Source organism: Toxotes jaculatrix, chromosome 2, assembly GCF_017976425.1.
Source record: "Toxotes jaculatrix isolate fToxJac2 chromosome 2, fToxJac2.pri, whole genome shotgun sequence".
In the NCBI taxonomy this organism is placed as follows: Eukaryota; Metazoa; Chordata; class Actinopteri; family Toxotidae; genus Toxotes; species Toxotes jaculatrix.
Window position 1 is genome coordinate 10,343,722 of NC_054395.1, and position 17,421 is coordinate 10,361,142.

The 17,421-nt window shown below is 39.5% G+C and overlaps 3 protein-coding genes across 4 annotated transcripts; 1 reads left to right on the forward strand and 2 right to left on the reverse strand.

Annotated features, from left to right (window-relative positions):
- Positions 1-2,831: 2,831 nt before the first annotated feature.
- tmem82 (transmembrane protein 82) lies at positions 2,832-5,565 on the reverse strand. The gene is made up of 6 exons (XM_041046210.1): positions 5,291-5,565; positions 5,099-5,171; positions 4,713-4,911; positions 4,082-4,496; positions 3,653-3,840; positions 2,832-3,002 (listed from the first exon to the last, which is right to left on the reverse strand). Exons 1-6 carry the CDS (start codon positions 5,382-5,384, stop codon positions 2,922-2,924), a joined length of 1,050 nt encoding a protein of 349 aa, XP_040902144.1. The 5' UTR covers positions 5,385-5,565; the 3' UTR covers positions 2,832-2,921.
- A 3,327-nt stretch (positions 5,566-8,892) lies between these two features.
- mad2l2 (mitotic arrest deficient 2 like 2) lies at positions 8,893-12,417 on the reverse strand. Its single transcript, XM_041046105.1, has 8 exons — positions 12,108-12,417; positions 11,574-11,692; positions 11,367-11,438; positions 11,186-11,286; positions 10,955-11,049; positions 10,041-10,114; positions 9,793-9,885; positions 8,893-9,593 (listed from the first exon to the last, which is right to left on the reverse strand). The coding sequence occupies exons 1-8, from the start codon at positions 12,145-12,147 to the stop codon at positions 9,555-9,557; spliced, it is 633 nt and encodes a 210-aa protein (XP_040902039.1). The 5' UTR covers positions 12,148-12,417; the 3' UTR covers positions 8,893-9,554.
- A 930-nt stretch (positions 12,418-13,347) lies between these two features.
- Positions 13,348-17,290, forward strand: LOC121194859 (solute carrier family 25 member 45). 2 transcript variants are annotated; one of them, XM_041057952.1, is made up of 7 exons: positions 13,348-13,478; positions 13,932-13,988; positions 14,148-14,191; positions 14,274-14,345; positions 14,440-14,628; positions 15,815-16,049; positions 16,460-17,290. In XM_041057952.1, exons 2-7 carry the CDS (start codon positions 13,952-13,954, stop codon positions 16,738-16,740), a joined length of 858 nt encoding a protein of 285 aa, XP_040913886.1. In that variant the 5' UTR covers positions 13,348-13,478; positions 13,932-13,951; the 3' UTR covers positions 16,741-17,290. The 2 variants fall into 2 exon arrangements, with proteins under 2 accessions (XP_040913886.1, XP_040913895.1); XM_041057961.1 differs by lacking the exon at positions 13,348-13,478 and having other exon boundaries at positions 13,969-13,988; positions 14,520-14,628.
- The last annotated feature ends 131 nt before the right edge of the window (positions 17,291-17,421 follow it).

Genomic DNA, 17,421 nt, shown 5'->3' on the forward strand with positions numbered 1-17,421 from the left:
AAGTAGGGCTTGCTTTTCATTAGTGCAATGATACTTTAAGTGTCAGAGATCCAGTTTAAAAGAATATTCTCAAGAAGTGAGAAGCAGCTGTGGGATTAATGTTTTTGGCAACAAAAAAAAAAAAAAGAGAAAGTAGTGTTCAATCAAACAAAATCATTGTTGTTAGAAACTGATAAATCATGGGATGTTAGGTTTTGCTGATTGACTTGATGAGACACCTGTCACAGTTCAGCACAAGACTGAGCAGATGAGCAATGCAACAGACATGATACTGTCAATGTTATTCATAAACAACTTATCATAGTGATATAATAATATAATAATACATGCCTATACATAATATAAATATAATGATATTTTATTCTTTGTGTTAATCTGTTGTCTGCCTTTTGCTTGTAATACTGCCAGTCTGTCAGGGCTAATAAAGATTTGACTAATTTGCTTCTACAACTACTAGTGGGCAACAAAATGGCATGGAGGCTATTAAGTCAAGAACTTTGACCTGGTCTGAGCTCTGCTTTAAGCTAATCAGTAACATGAGACAATTGGGCCCCTATCCAAAGGTCCAAGAGATCAGTGGTGATAAGCACTGATGAGAGGGGTAAATAAAACCTGCTAACCCTAACCCTTTCTATGTGTTGTCCTTAAAACACGATCCCTGTCAGTAACATTTTTACTGTTGCTTAATGTGTAGAAAAAAATATACGTCAGTGTTTAGTTATTGTACCCCTCAGTGCATTTTGTCCATTCAAATGCTGGAGCTGAGTGTAACCTATAGGAAACGATCACTGAATTAAAGTTTAGTTCAGAACAGCTCTGTTACTACACCACAGCACTATTCTGCTTTTGTTACTATATTAAGCATGCACATTGAAGGACAGGAGTGCGCATGCGTTGAAATGCGGTAACAGGGGACAAGCAAAACCGCTGTGCGCATGCGTCCAGCGTGCCTATCAGATGAGAACAGAAAAGTCTGGAAATCTCCAGAGGAGGCGACAACAAGTGCGCAGCCATTTCAATGGGCATTTTCACCATATTCGGGTGCTCATGGAGAAGGTCCTCCCTGTGTCTACCGAATTCGTCCTGGTGTGGAATTATATTCAATTTAAAATCTAATAAAACCCATGGGAGTACAATTTCCTATTTTGGTGGATCGACAAGACACCAAATCTAAATGTCCTCTTCAGTGATTTCCAGATCTGGATCTATCTTGGAAACTGGACGGGCAGGCCAATGTGCCCACTGTAATTTCACAAGCCTCTCGTGTTTTTTGTTTTTCCTCTGTCACGGAATGACCGGACTGATATCACAAAAAAATACCCTTTCATGGAATATGTTTCTGTCAGTCCTCAGCTCTCAATAAAGACACATCTATTGGGCATAATACCGGCGTCAGTATGTGGATTTAATTTGACGTGGGTGTCAGAAAACCTCTAAATTGCCATAAGAAGGCAGGCTGTAACGTTACTGAGACAGTTTAGCATGTAAATCTGTAAAACAGTAACACCCCTAATTAAAAAAAAAAAAAAAACATCCGTTGTAATAAAGCGAATTTGGTGTCAGTCCGCAAACACAGGCCACTGATGCGGCTTGTTGACTTTCTTAAAACGGTCTTTGTTCGACGGAGCAAAGGTCAGAGTAAAACCAAGTAACCGAGCCTTTTCTTTGTCTAACGCCATTTTGTGTGACTTTAAACCACTAAGGTTGCCGTCAGCCATTTTGCCTTTTCTTTTCGACGTGCAGACGATGTCTGGACAAAGACGACAGAAAAACGGGATAATGTTTATTGTTCCACACGTTACTCGGAAATGAGCTTACTGACAATATAATAAAAATCAATAAGCTTACCCACTGCGTAAGTAGCTAGGTATGGAGTTAATGGACGTTTGTTGGTCATGTCAGATACTGTATAAAACATTAAAAATGCGAGCTGGATCCTGTTAAGTGTTTTTTTTTCTGTCTTTGGTGTATTTATGAGCTACAATAGTAAATACGGATTAGCCTACTTTTATGACAAAACCTCGATGTGAGCTGTGTGTGACAGTCTCACGAAATTTACCACCTTTAAATCTTAAATGTGCTTGAAGTAACGTATAACTGTGGTTTTACATTTATTTATTTTTACCAAGATCATTTGGAGGTTCATGTTTTTTTTTTTAAGGCAGGAAATGTTTCTTTCATTATTGAGAATAAAAGGCAATAAAGTGCATTCTTTACTTATTTCTCCCTCCTAAGAGCACAGCAATTAGTAGGATATTTAAAATAGCAGTATAAACCTCACTTAGTTTCACCTTAATGTGTGAGGTGGCCATGCAAAGGGTTACAGCTCTCACAGGCCCCACAAAGAAAATCTGTAACCACGAATCTTCCCAGAGGTAACTGGCCAAAATCTCTCCAAGATTAGCCTACAGCAGTAAGACATCCAAGAGGTCACACATGCTCCTAGAATAACATCCACAGCTGCAAGCTTGCTGCTGGAGTCAGTGAACTAACAATCAGAAAGAAAATAAGCTGTCTAAGAAAATAACTGTCAGGAACATCGATCTCTGACCTGGAGTTAGAAAATAAGCATAATGATAAACCCCAAGACCTTTGGAATAATATGTGGCAGATTATAGTGAGTGTCATATTACTATTCCACATAGAGCCATCTTTTGTTGGTAACCTCTCTCTGCAAATAAATTGAATAATGTGTTACTGTTTATCAAATATCAAATTATGATTGAAAAGTTAAAAAATCTTTCGTAAGGCATGAGTTTTCAAATCACATGCTAGACAATGAATTGCTGCTTGGAATTTTTAATGAAAAAATATTACATTGTCAGTACAAAAGCATTAATTGCTGGCGTTGCCCTAATAGGACTGGCACTAAATGACCCCATTAAAAGGAAGAGACACTACATTTTAAAATCACGGAGTGACTAACTCTGGTGCTCCTTTTCTTGTGCTCCTGTTCTTCGTCGATGCGTTCTTTTTGCGTAGGTTGTATAATCTTCTTCATCCTGTGTGCACACAACAAACGTGACAAACATGATAACAGAGTGTATAAGTAAGCTGCTGTAGCTGCAGGAAGAGAATATACTACAGATAGACATCTACTGACACTGCTTCTGTCTGTCAGATGATCACAATCATTAATTTTAACACAAAAAACATATATATCAATATAAATATCAACAATATTATACAGAACATTTGTCTGGTGTTTTAACCTACCTACATTATTATGAATTGTATGATTTTGGTCTGTAAATTTAATCTAACTTGAATTCATTTCATCTACCTTTTTATGTGCAGAATGGATTCAACCCACTGTTGAAAGCAAATGTAAGAGCTTAAAATGCTTAAAATAAACTTTTTTTTATTTACTTGGCATCAGCGACACGCCCTTTATTTGAAACTCTCAAATATTTAATCAGGGTATCTCAGTGAAAGGAAAAGTAGGCTCAGTATTCTGAATCAGAGAACACTTTGACCTGAATCTGTCGTGGGGGTCTTAAACCTTCTCCACCTGGGATACAAGTTTGAGAAGTTCGGTCTCATCTTGGGACCCAGTCTAATGAACGCATTGATATTCTGCCCCAGTTTTCGAGTCTCGATGGACAGAAAGTGCTTTTGGCCCTGTGTGCTGCTTCCAGGGAGACTCACTGACCTGTGAGGATGCAGCATCCAGCAGATCCTTAGTGGGGATTAGACAGCTGGCCTCACCCAGGAAGCACATTAAGATGTGTAGCACGTCGGCCCAGCGTCCAACAGTCAGCATCAGGACCATCAAACCCCCGAGACGCACCACCACAGCGTTCAGGACAGCCTGGCTGCCAGGCAGACGGTGCTGCTCCTCTGCAGAACCAGAATACATTGTTAGAGATAAACGTGTGAATGATAGACATGTTAGTGATCAGACAAGACTGAAAGAAAGTAACAAACTGATCAATTATTTAATCATTGATTTTTTGAGATGGGTCCATATTATCACACTGTTAAAGGCTGTGGCATTATTGAAGGTCCTGCCCAAATTCATGAGTGTCTGGTGCACATCATAATGTTTGGTATTGATTTTCAAGCTTTCTACGTTTCTCACCCTGCATGTACACCACCAACAGTGTGTAACAGATAGTCAGTGGTGTCCAAAACCTGAGGGCCTCTGTTGCAGAGAGGAAGTGTTTATTAATGATTGATACAGCTGCCACCACGGCCACAGAGAAGGTAATGATCAGTGTCCTGCACAGTGTGGGAAGCAGGCAGCGGCCTGATGTGAGGAGGCTGAGGCAAATGCCGCAGTAGCGCTGTGAGCTGTGGAGTTTATACAGAGCCATGACATGGTGCAGCAGGCGTGTGGCCTGCCTAGCCAGGAACCAGCTGAGTGCTGCTGCCAGGAGCAGGCATAGCCAGCGCTGGGACGCCCCCTCGTGGAGAAAGTACAGACTGCAGCTTAAGGCACAGCCCACAGAGAACTGGCTTTGAACTAACAGCTGCTGCAGAAATTTCCTGGACTCCTGGGGAAATAAAGGAGCACATGAAGAGAACTGTTGGATGAATCAGAACCAGTGATGGCCTGTTTGTTATAACAGGCATGAAGAGTCATCACGACACGATAAAATCCGGATATTGACTTAGCAAAAATTGAACAGTAGATGTAACAAGTGAATCATGTATTACAGTTGCAGTAATACAGCTACATATTTTTTTAAATCATATAATTGGTTTCTTACTGGTCCTGCTGTAACCCATCCAGAAACAGCCCGAAGACAAAATTCTAGTACCACCAGGGATGCCACTCGGGAGCCCACAACAGCCAGTACCCCAGTCACCAAGAAAAACTGGAGCATCCCAGTTAGTCCAGTTTTAGTTCTCCTTTGATGACTGGGCTGCCTCTGGCTTGATGTGTCTCTGTCCTTTTCATTGCTCCAGCTGTGGGTTGTGGGGAAAAGGATGGTTAAGAAATAAAAGTAAAACCTAAGCAGTCTGAACCAGCACTGGAATAGGAATATGTTCATGAGACTGGTGAAAATTTGAAATCTTGCAAACTGGTCAGATTATACAACTTAACACCAAATTTATCTTTAAGTACAAATCTATTAAAAGGCCATTTCCTCACCTCTCCTCCTCTAAAAATATGTGCACTCTCATCAACGAGCAGAGCACAGAGATCCCACACGCACCTACCAGCCCTGTAGGTCACATAACACTGAATTTGCATTACAATAACACACTCCAGCCTGCCATGCAGTTTAGAAACAGCCTGAAACAATGCTGACATCAGAGAAAATGAAGAGGATGAGGAGCTCACCTTGAAGTAAGCTATCCAGTGGATTTGTATCCAGAGTCAGCCATCCTGGTAGGAAGTATGAAGTCGGAAGAAGCGACGTGATAAAGGATAACATAGTATTACCTTTGACTTAAAAGAAGAAAATTCAAATGAAAGGCAGGGAGGTACACTCGCAGGAGGTAAATCTAGGCAAATCTAGGTTAAGCAATCACACACTCAGGATCCATATTTATTTTTTTTGGTTATTCCACGTCGGGTTACGATTATGTGGAGTATCCGCTCTGCACTTCTGTTTATTTCTGTTGCCTCAGTGTTGAGCTTTGCTCATCCAGAAGCCTGGCCTGTGTCCTGTACCAAAGGTCATCTGAGTGTTGGTGGAGCAGAGGCCTTCAGCAGTCTGAGTCATAACAAGATAATGGAGGTTATTGCGCCATGGGAAAAATTTACACTTTAAAGTGATGGCAGACATTAATTGTGCTGTCTGGTTGTCCACAATCCATAGTATAAACAGTATATGCAGTGCAGTAGGTGCCATGTGGGAAAACAGAAGTAGCAGTTGTAGAGTTGAGGACAAGCAGCAGCATATTATGTGTACTCAGTTAAAGAGCTATACTGAGTGTGTTAAACAGAATAATTTAAGCAAACGTTAAAAGTCTTTGAAGTGTTTATGATAGTAAGTAGTAAGTATGATAGTATGATAGTAAGGAGATGGAGCTCAAACATCAGTGTATTGCAATTACATGTGTAGACAACACAAACAACACAAAACAACAAAATGTCCTTTTATTGGTTCACTAAAAAATCAGATGTCTGGCAGCGAATGGAAGGAAACATGGACTTATATTATTTCTGGGTGTATACCAGAGAGTTAAGGACGGGAAAATATAGCAGGTGTTTAGTGTCAAACGCTGAATGCCTGTCCATGAGGGTGCAGCACTATTCCTACAGTTAATAAATGAACAGCTATTAACTCCACCAGTCTCTGCAGGGTGACCAAAAAAAAAAAAAAAAAGAAAACAATGCAAGTGCAGGAGACTTTTTCTGGGTCAAGATCAGGTGATTTGGATCCCAGTGTAATCTGAATGCATGTTAATTCCACAGGTGAAGCGTACCAAACATCTGTCTCCCACATGCAGACATCACAAGGAATCTGTTTCCCTGCCTGAAAAATCCTCAATGAGACATTTTAAGCTCAGTGGGTCTTCATAAACTCAGTAGGACACAACAGTAGTGTAGTTATGGTAATAAAATGAGTGAGTAGCTGAGATTGCTGGATTACATCTAAAAACAGAAGAGGGCACTGTTACTCCAGTTGAAACAGAGCTGCAACATGTTTCTCCTCTTCAGCCAACAAAAATGTTTAAAATATAGATATAGATATTACAAGTTATATCATATTTGACCAAATCACTTTTTTTATGCAGGTGAGGGAATATCAGGAAATCTGTAAGACTAAGTTTTTTTTTGCTTTGCAGTCTATTATCTGCACAGGATGTGATGAAACTGGAGACTAACCACAGCACTTAGGGTTTGAATTGCCCTTTATCACAGAGTAGGAGTGAAAGGTAAGGAGGTGAAAGACAACAGTTGGATTACAACCATGAATTTATGACAGACTGACTGACCTCAGTGAACACATGAACTATGACCAAGGTCTCACTCTAAGGAGGAATGGCTCTGTCAGTCTCAGTCGTGGCTTTAAACGTGCTGGAAATCAGAGCTGTATCTGCAGGTCTCTGATTGTTTCAGACTCAGGTGAGTACAAATTAAGCTTATTTGAATGTGGAGATATAAACTGAATTCTGCTCTGAGTGACAATCATCAAATCACTGCCTAATCTGATTATTTCAGACATGTGGTCTGAGTAAACAACATAAATCCTTGATTGACATGATTCATCTGCATCAAAACAAATTTTAAATGTCATATGTGTAAAACACATTTAACAGCATGTTAAATGCTTTAGAATGAATTAGAAGTAGATCATTAACAGCAGTAAAAGCAATCAAACAGCAGGAAGTTACCTTTAATTTTCAAAATTACATTATGATATCATATTCAATTCAGCTGTTATCAAGAGGCAATAAATGATAAATACTTGAGCAGAGTTGCAAACATTTTTTTGCACATAAAAAAAAAGACTCTTCATCTTCACAGCACAGAGTTTATGTGTCCAGACTGAGCAGTGGAGCAGTGAGTGAGCAGTGATTCCAGGCAGCAGATAAACCTCTGAGGACAGAAATGACTTCCCACATGGACTCCAACGGTGCCGGCAGCGTGCAGTATGATCGCTGGAACGAGGACAACATCAACATGAACGTTGAGGCTTCACAGTCCACAACGATGAGGTGAAGCAAAGTGACGCCTGACATAAAGATCCAAAGACTGGATGTAGTGTTTTCATAAATAAACCTGTAGAGATGTAGGAAGATGAGTAATAGATGAAACCAAACACTGAGACACGTCTGGAATAAACTGATGAATGAGTTGGATGGGTTTGAACAAGGTTAATTTCATGTCACAAATTGTAAAATCATCTTTTAAACCAGTTTTCAGTTGAATGTTATAGTTCTAGTAAACATTGCAAATAGTCAAACAAAAGTTCAGTAGTTTAACTCTTTGACTCTGCCTTCCTTTCTCTTACATTCACAGGATCTACAACAGAGTGTGTGTCGGCAGCACTGGAATCGCAGTGAAGACAGCAGGAGCTCTGGCTGCACTGGTGTCCATCTACATCATAGGATACGTGACAGGATACTACGTCCATAGGTGCTGATGGTGGAGCCCAGCCAGAAAAGAAAAGAACTTGAACATTGTAGATAAATTTAGATTTAGATTTAGACAAAACTCACCAAGAAGGATGTGCTCATAACACAGTGTGTTTTATGCTGAACAAAAACCAAATGAGCCATTTTCAGCAGTGACTGGTCATTTATTTTGACAAGAAATTACACAAGTTCAATACTGATATAGATATTACAAGTAAAACATCAGTTTGTAATGGAATTTAGTTTCATTCATTAATCTTTTTGATACATCAACAGTTATAAACATTTGTAAAATATTATTTATTCTAATTAATATCTCTTGTCTTAATAAATCTTCAGGGTTGTGACCATGCATTAATTAAAAGTCGACTGAATATTTAAAAAAAAAAAATCAAATTTTAGCGTCTTTTTGGAAGGTCCGTGGTGCAGATCACTAAGCACTGAAAGTCTTAATCCACCTAATCAGTCTGGTGTGAGTGTCTGAATCCTGGACAGCTGCTTTGTTTCCTGCTGCAACACAGATTTCATTATATTTATTAGACTTTTCAGTGCATTGTTCCTGGATTTTGAACCAACTTGAAAGTTAGAATGAGAACCACCACCTAGTAAAACTCAGACTTCACTGATGTCAGCACCATTACTACTCAGTTAGGTGATTAGCGTTTCAATTTCAAATGTTTCTACATGTTCCTTCTTATCACATCCCAGACCCCATTTGGTTCGGGGTCCTAAACCTCAGTGAGTGTGTATTTTTCTGCCTGAATCCTTAGTTCATATCAATTAATGAATTAAGCTTATTACCAAGAGTCGTTCTATTAAGATCTTTCTACATACAAAGACAGAGACTTCTAGTGGTGGTGCTTTAAAAATGTTTTATTAAAATTTAATAGCTTTTTACATATCAATTCACAATGCTATGAGGAGTAAAAATTAAATGCAAATTACATCTTTGCATTTGTGGAACAGTGGAAGTACACATGAAAACACACTGAGATCCTTTTCTTCCAAACCCACCTGAAAGCTTTGACACACACCATGCACAGACCTGCTATGGCTCAGTGAGACGCTGTATTCTGTTAAGAAACAATCCTTCAAGCAGGATGACAAGACTATTTCTTCTCAGGGAGCATTAGCAAAACCATTTGGGATCATTTTACAGTAAATTTACGACACAGCCAATGATTTGTAGACTGATGTTGCTGAGATGTTATACTGTTATACTGATCTAGAACCATTCTCATGAATATGTGTATGGGATGTGCTTAAATCACATGAAGACAACACAAGTCAGCCATATGTAACATCCAACCCAAACTGCAACATAATGTAGGTACCTCACAAACATTTTCCATAAGGAACATGTCACTCTTACTAATCCCATGTGTTCAACAAACATTCATCTTTCTTTCGGACTGTAGCGGCTCTGAGGTGGCTTTATGTCCTTGGCTCGTGACTCAGCGTTGTCACAGATTGGCTCATGAAGCAATATCCCGCCTTTCTGCAGAGAACATAGTTACCTATGTTTTCTGGGCTCTCTCTTCCACGTAGAGCTGCATCTGTGAAAGACAAAGAACAACCAAACATCAGTAAGGATGAGGGAACTTCAACATGATATTAATAACAATTCAATAATCATGGAATCAGTCATCAGTAGTGTGTGACACAGTGTTGATCTGAGCAACAGAATTAAAATTCAGTGTCCATGTTTTGCCCTTGAACAGATAAAGTGATCAGTGAGTTGCTGTTTCTCCTCACTTTTACTATGTCAGACGTCATGGTCTTCAGTGGGATGAGTCTCGGCTCCTGCATGTGGACTTCTTGCTCATCAGCAACTATCCATGGGAAATCCTGACAGGGAAATGCACAAATGTGACACAACATATGCATGTAATTATTCTAATATATAAACAGAGTAGAATACAGTGTTACCAAGAAATAAAGATGCTGCTGTGTTAGTGCATCATGTTTTAATCTGTGGGGTTGCAGTGTTTTAAAAACCTCACCTTGATGACTTGAACCTTCTCCATGTTGCGTGTGGCAGCATCTCTGGTATGTACTAGCACTGTAAATGAACATCCTGTGACAAGAAAAACAACAAGTCACACAAACAGGTCTATGATTTGTATCGATTCCCTCCTGAATATCATTTACATGTCATATAATCCCCTTAACAACAAAGGCATTACCATCACAAGCTTAATTCTCTTTTAATTCCCTAGTCACTTGACTTTCAGCTCAAATAACTTAAAGAAGTAATTTACTTCCTTGTATGCTTGTGAAATAGTACTCTACTGTAATTTCAGTAAGCATAGTGCTTCTGAAGAATTGTCTCAGAGATATGCATAGGACCCAGGATAATGTTATACCCTGAACTACACCTCACAGTCTTCCCCCTTCTCTCAAGTTACACCCAAATCCTGCCTCCTTTTCCAAGATTGGCAGATGTTAATTCCAAATATGGCTCCAACCCCAGTCAGATGGGGCGCTACACAGCCTGATGGACTCAGTTACCTGTAAAGACTACCTTGTCCATGGTGTGAGAAGCAATCAAGTCTATTAATGTTTGAATTCCAACCAACTGCACACGAAGATCAATTAAGTCTAAGATTACTTCATACAGCGAGCATCTGCGTATTTATGAATGAGCAGATGTGATAAATTACATTGGCTCTGTCAAACACAGGTGTAACTAATAACAGTATTAAGTGCCGCTATACACTGCATTAGTTGCAGGAAGTGAGCCATCATCAATGTTATACTGTTTCAGCATAAAAGACAGTTACATGCAGTGTTAACCAGCTAACTATAAAATGTCAGGAATTAGATCAAACCCCTTTTTTAGATTTAGGAGTATAATAATAATGTGTTTTTATATGTGTTTGTAGTGTACTTCTAAAGTAATCATCCATGATATTACCTGGAGGATTATTATTTAAAACAGCATCACACACACTGATCTTCAGGATGAATGCCCTCAGCAGCTGCTCCACATGTGAAAGTAATGTGTCAGAGCTGTAAACACCAAGCCACAGTTAGTGAACACGCTCACACTCACAGCGTATCACAAAACAAGCACATTCATTTTTCAACAGTATGTGAAGAAAATGTAATATGTTTACATTCATTTCTAAAAAAATAAAAAAAATACCAGATGGACAGCAAGGTAGGCTGGGAAATCTCAAACACAAATCTCTCTACTGGATGATGCTCTTTGTCCATGATGACCACCACCACCTTCTCTGCATCATTCTGAGAGGGACATGGAGGACTTCAGCAGAGGTGACACATGTTACCTAATATTAAGCCATCAGCTTCAGGTCATGTCTTACCTTCTCAATGAGTGGCTTTATACAATGTAGTGTATCTTGAATATACTGATTCAGGTCTGGATGACATGACATCTGCAAAAAAAAACAAACAAAAACAAAAAAACACACACACACCAAAAACAGAAGACCAGTGTCAGAGATATAAATAGATGTGACCTCCTACAAACTGTGAGCATATAATAATTACATACATATATTCATCCGTACCTGCACAGGCACATTGTATTTCTTTCGCTTCTGAAATATTCCAGAAGGATAAACTTCACGGACATAGAGGATGAGATGAATAGCGACCTCCAGGAACTCACACAGGATGTCAGCAACCACTGAAAAGAGACGAATCCATAGGGTGATAAAGATGTTCCATGCATTCCTTGTGCTTGGATTGAGAGAAATTCCCACCGAACTCAATGCAAATATTGGTTGCTTTAGTTTTCCCTCATCAGCTCACTTGCTGTTTCCTAACAAGCGACACAGAGCAACAGCAAGTAAGCGAGATTTTATAGAAATACACCGCTTATTTGTATTATGCTAGGCCGAAATGGACAGCATATGTCCGTGATCCAGCATATGTATTGTACCATTTCTATGTAAATGGTTTATGTACTATTTGGCAATGTCAACTTTAATTGCCAAATATATCAACAAGGCTTTGTCGAGGCATTCGTTTCGCGATGTAGGGGCGTCCACAGCTAGAGGAATACACAGCTTGACCATTTCATGCTAGTTTGGTTGCCTTACCTTGTCCAAAATTGAGGTCTTGTCTGGTTAGAGTTGTCATATTTTCTTTCCCAGAAACTGTCAGATGACACAAATAGCTATTTTTGTTTTTTAGCTGGCTAAAGTTAGCGAAGCAGCAATCTGTTAATCGGTCATTTTCTATTCGAGGCTGATTTTACTTGTACGATACTGTTCTTTGGTCGCTGCCTGGTTTAACGATGTTAACCAGCAGGAAAGTAAAAAAATCCGTTTTTAAAAAGATATTACAAAAAAATGCAGACACATCTTCTCGTTTGCCTCCTCTTCTTCTCCCCCCTCCTCCTGCTGCGCTTCTACTTGTTCTTCTTCTGTGTTTATTAGCGGCTGGCAAACAGCTTTTAGGTGCAATACCGCCACCCTATTCTAAAGACTGTGTATGAGTAGGGATTCACTGTTAATGTGATGTGAATGTGAAAGCATACAAATGAGAGTTTGCACTCATACTCGTTAGTTTAATTTCTAATCAATGTCTTAAAATACAGAACTAAATAAACCGCTCCCTTTACAAATACTCATGTACTGCATTTATACTCCGTACTCCACAGGCCCCTTAAAGAGGGGCAGCGCATCAGTCAACAATCCCAGTCCTCAGCTCGGTGGACTCAAATGTTGTTGTCCGTGATGTGTATCTAGTGTGCAGTTCTCCAGAGACTAAAAAGCTGTCAGGGAATAAGTCAAATCATATCGATTTTACAACAATTAACCCTTTGAACAAAAGAATACTCAGACCACACCAACAGTCAAGCCAACCCCAATAAAATTAGCGGAACTCAGGCGATTTCTCCTTCACAATAAAATCAGTGGAAATCACGTGATTTCACAGTGTGGTTTACTAAAATATTTAATGGTCAAACCATTTCACTGTAACACACCGACGTGGTGCTTAAACCTGCATAATCAGCTGATATATATATGTCGACTTTTATATCATTAAATGGATAGATCCGGACATTGATCATGATTTGCTGAGCCGCCTTTGAAGTCGTTGTAAAAATTTTTTATACAAGCGCACCTGTGACTGCATTTCAGTATTACTGCGCCAACCAAATTGTTTCAAACGTGAGTGGGTAATTCATTTTTATTTTTTAATTAATTAATTAATTTGTTTATCTATTTATTTATATATTTGGCCTGTATACTAGGCTGCATCGACCACACCATAATGTAGCTCAAGGTTGCTTTTATTTTGAAAAGGAACCCAGTCAAACAGGAAATGTAGCCTTTTAAATGTCGGTGGATGTGACTCTGGCCGCTGAGCCATAGCTCACTTGTGAGCTGTGGCACTGCAAGAAAACGGCGATAAGGTAGACTATTCCGAAGGTGTTCTAACAATGAGGTGACTTTTACCTTAAGGTAAGCCACCTGGTCTAAGACAACAAATCTTTTTTCGCGTGAAACAACGGCATCAATGCATCGTATGATAACATAGTATAATCGTGTAAATGGTTTCTGCTTGCGAAATATATATTTTAAGCTATTAATGGTCAAGCCGAACACAACTGGAGGAAAAATCAAATGCAGAGTTGTGGAAAATGCTCCAAAAAAGAAATGTCATCAGTCAGATGATGTTAAATCCACTTATAACAAGAGTACTTGTGTGTTTTATATTTTTCTGACTGCTTGGCAGGATTTTGCCATCACCTTGGTCCTTAATTGCATGTAAACGTATACCTTACCTATATGTTACTATCAGTCACATATTAACTGTCCCTGGCTGTCATTGTCAGTTCTCTTAATAGCAGCTGTAAAACGCCATCCTTGTATTTTATCTTTATGACAGGTCAAACACATTGCTCTTTTTTGCAGGTTGTGAAATTGTGTGAGTCATGCCTTTTTTGGAATTCATAGCTGGCAGCATTTCAGGTGAAAAAACAAACAAACAAACAAACAAACAAACAAAACAAAAAAACATTTGTGACGGAATACAGAAATTTATTAATTTCAGTATATTTTTTGTATAACACTATAGTAGTTGTATGCATTTGGAGAAATAACATTTCCTTATGCTTTATCATATTGTAGGTGCAGTCGGACTGGCAGTTGGACATCCATTAGACACCGTGAAGGTTACATGATACACTGAAATCTGTAAACATGCCCAAATGTGTATAAAAACGCTTTTTGTAACACCTCGTGTTTTATTTGTAGGTGCGCCTGCAGGCCCAGTCTGTGTATAAAGGCATATTTCACTGTGTGGCTAAAACATATTCTCATGAAGGGGTAGGTGTTGTGTCACTTCATACTGTATATAGCCTCAGCCTTCATATGACACAAAGTCTTGATCCACACCTGTTTGTTATGCTTTTATTATCAGCTCCATGGATTCTTCAAGGGCATGGCATTTCCGGTGCTGACCACCGGCATCACCAACTCTGTTGTCTTTGGTTCTTACAGTAATGCCTTAGATTACCTCACTCAGTCTCAGCAAAGGGACCGCAGTCAAGGCAAACCAGCCTCTGCTGCACAGGTCTTCACTGCTGGCTGCTTCTCAGGTCTGGTGCAGGTAAGAATACCTGACGTTCACTGTCTGGTTTCATCCAAAGCATCTTGCAGGACCACACCTGCAGATGTTACTGGCATGATAACCGTAGGGGTCCAGACACTGACCATTCTCGCAAATTATTTCTAGTTTCATTTAGCATGTGTGTTCCCCAAGGGCAGGTGTGGAGGGGGAGCACCAAGGAGAATTCAAATGTGGTGCGAAAAAAGATTTAAAGTGCAAGGTGCTTCTGGGCCCTAGAGGTTGCAATGTTCACTACAACCCACAGAACAAAACTCTTGTAGAAAGTGTTAAGTGTGTTAAGTTTGATAGTAATTGTGTTCAAAAGGAAATTTCATAGATTCTTATGCCCAAGTACAGACTGAAACAACAGGATTTTTCGTTTTTAACATTCCCTGTCATTGTCACAAGTGTCAGTTAAGGTTGAATTTTGAACTAAGTGTGAAAATAGATAGAAGAGTCAGGGGTTCACTAACATCATTAGGATTCATCCTGAGGTAACTATGAACACCATACCATAAGAGCAGTCAATGGTGAATCCTCATCGTGGACCAAGTACTGGTCAAGAATTCATTTCTGCCCCGATGGTGCTGAAGGAAAGGTCAAAGTAATTAGGTATCACCCTCAGAGGATCATGAATACCTCATCAAAATTTGCGGACAGTCAGTTTTCACAATATTTTATCTGACCACCAGAGGGCTTCCTAGAGGTTCCTAAACAAGAGTTCTCTCTTATTCACAATACTGCTGACAGTCAACGTGTTGAGGAAAAAGAAAGGAAGCACTTTGTTGCTATGGATGATGATGATGATGATGTTGGTGTGACCATTGTAACTATGATTTATAAGAGACGCATTTTCTGAGGTAAGATGGATGAAGATTGACTGAGCAATGAAGTTCCCAATTGGCTGTTGCATCACAAGGAGGCGTTTACGGTCGGTGTTGCCAACTCTGTGCCTTTTCAGACCTCTTCAGTAACTTTATTCCTCAAAAGCAATAAATTTCTATGAAACAGATGAGTTATATCAGGCTCTGGATGCGCAGATAATATTCCTTGGTAGGATCAGTTCATTGTTTGTCACCAGCCTTATCCTTTAAGGTGATATGACTTTAAAAGCTTGGTATCTTGAAACAGTAATATTTACTGCATCATTTGTGTGAACTGACCCTTTACCATGATCTGCTTTCAGGTGTTTGTTTGTGCACCCATAGACCTGGTGAAGGTGCGTCTGCAGGGTCAAACAACTGCTGACCGATACCGTGGACCCATTCACTGTGTTGCCATCATCTTGAAGGAGGAGGGCCTCAGGGGTTTGTTTAGAGGAGGACTGGCCCTCGCCCTGAGGGATGTACCCTGCTATGGACTCTACTTTTTGCCTTATGAGGTCACTCGAAAGGCTCTGACTGAGAGCGGCAAACAGCCAGGTCAGTTACAGAGAGCACAACTATACCACGGAGCAACAGTACCTATGTAGTCAGTTCTCTGTGAGGTATGGAAGCTCATTTCTGTCAGGACAAAAAAAAAAAAAAGGTCCAAATTTTATAGGTCAAATCTATAAATAAAAATTTGATTTACTTGGTCAAAATTGTGATATATTAAGTGAAAATTTAACATGCCTAAAGATAGTTTAAAAAAGCAAAATATGTAACATTGGTGAGTCCCATCTTTCTGTGGACAGACCTCTTTTTAATTGATTGAAAGTTTGAATTTAGGTTAAAGTTTGGATTTATAGCAGCACTTCCACATGTCCATGGTTCGTTTAAAATACAGTAGTTCTTCACTACACACACGACCTCAGAGATTTACATTAATTGCTACACTTTTCTGTCATCAGGTACCTTTGCAATATTGATGGCAGGCGGCGTGGCGGGCGTAGTGACCTGGGCCTTTGCCACACCTATGGACGTGGTGAAAGCCCGGCTCCAGATGTCAGGGGCCGGCGGCCGGGAGTACAGTGGAGTCCTCCACTGCATGAGAGTGAGTGTGAGAGAGGAGGGAGTGAGGGTCTTTTTCAAGGGCCTCCTGCTGAACAGCCTGAGGGCCTTCCCTGTCAACGCCGTCACCTTCCTCAGCTACGAGAGTCTGATGAAGATTTTATGTCCACCAGCGAGATGACCTCAGTCCTGGCAGCGAATGGACGAAGCAAATACATTCTTTGTATTGAAAATTGAAAGATCTTCCCACAGTGTGATTTTAATACACACCATTTGACTGCAGGCTGGATATTCTCAGGGTTACTTAAAATTATCAGCTGAAACAGTCTCAGTTTAAACTTTTTTTTTTTACAATGAGTACTGAGATACTGTTTTTGAACTTTTTAAAGTCAATGTAGAATAGGTCAACTCTCATCTGGCTAGTGTCAGAAACCTGAACACACTTTTGAATTTAACTGTTTGATGGAAATGTTGAAGTTCCTGTGGAGTCCTCTGTGGATAAACCTGTTTAGATGGACAGTATCAAGGTTAAGCAGCTTGTATTTACTGGAAACCAAATCCATTTTACTTGACAAAATGTGAATGTAAACATTATAATTTCTTATATATAAGACAGTGCCACATTCTTCATGTTATTCACTATAGGTCTGTTTTTTTATTTCGAAGCATTTTATTTGTATCAGCTGGACAAAATTATTACACGATTTCCTAATAAATAATACAGAGAATGTAGCTGATTTCATTATGGTCCAAGCATTCTATATAAATAATATATATGCATAGGTAGAACATGACTGGAAAAGAAAGCTAATGCTGATTCATGTTTGCTAACACATTCGTCGTTAACTTTAGGTGATTTGTC

Bases quoted from the DNA above. Each gene is read 5' to 3' on its own strand.
- tmem82 (XM_041046210.1), bottom strand. From the start codon at position 5,384: ATGTTATCCTTTATCACGTCGCTTCTTCCGACTTCATACTTCCTACCA. The intron at 3,841-4,081 runs GTGAGAAACGTA...CTGGTTCTGCAG, and splicing joins GTTGGTGGTGTACATGCAGG to AGGAGCAGCACCGTCTGCCT. The intron at 3,003-3,652 runs GTCAGTGAGTCT...GTGTGCACACAG, and splicing joins TGGATGCTGCATCCTCACAG to GATGAAGAAGATTATACAAC.
- mad2l2 (XM_041046105.1), bottom strand. From the start codon at position 12,147: ATGACAACTCTAACCAGACAAGACCTCAATTTTGGACAAG. The intron at 11,287-11,366 runs GTAAGACATGAC...TGTCCCTCTCAG, and splicing joins TAAAGCCACTCATTGAGAAG to AATGATGCAGAGAAGGTGGT. The intron at 9,594-9,792 runs GTGAGGAGAAAC...TGTCTTTCACAG, and splicing joins TGACGTCTGACATAGTAAAA to ATGCAGCTCTACGTGGAAGA.
- LOC121194859 (XM_041057952.1), top strand. From the start codon at position 13,952: ATGCCTTTTTTGGAATTCATAGCTGGCAGCATTTCAG. The intron at 13,989-14,147 runs GTGAAAAAACAA...ATCATATTGTAG, and splicing joins CATAGCTGGCAGCATTTCAG to GTGCAGTCGGACTGGCAGTT. The intron at 14,629-15,814 runs GTAAGAATACCT...ATCTGCTTTCAG, and splicing joins GCTTCTCAGGTCTGGTGCAG to GTGTTTGTTTGTGCACCCAT.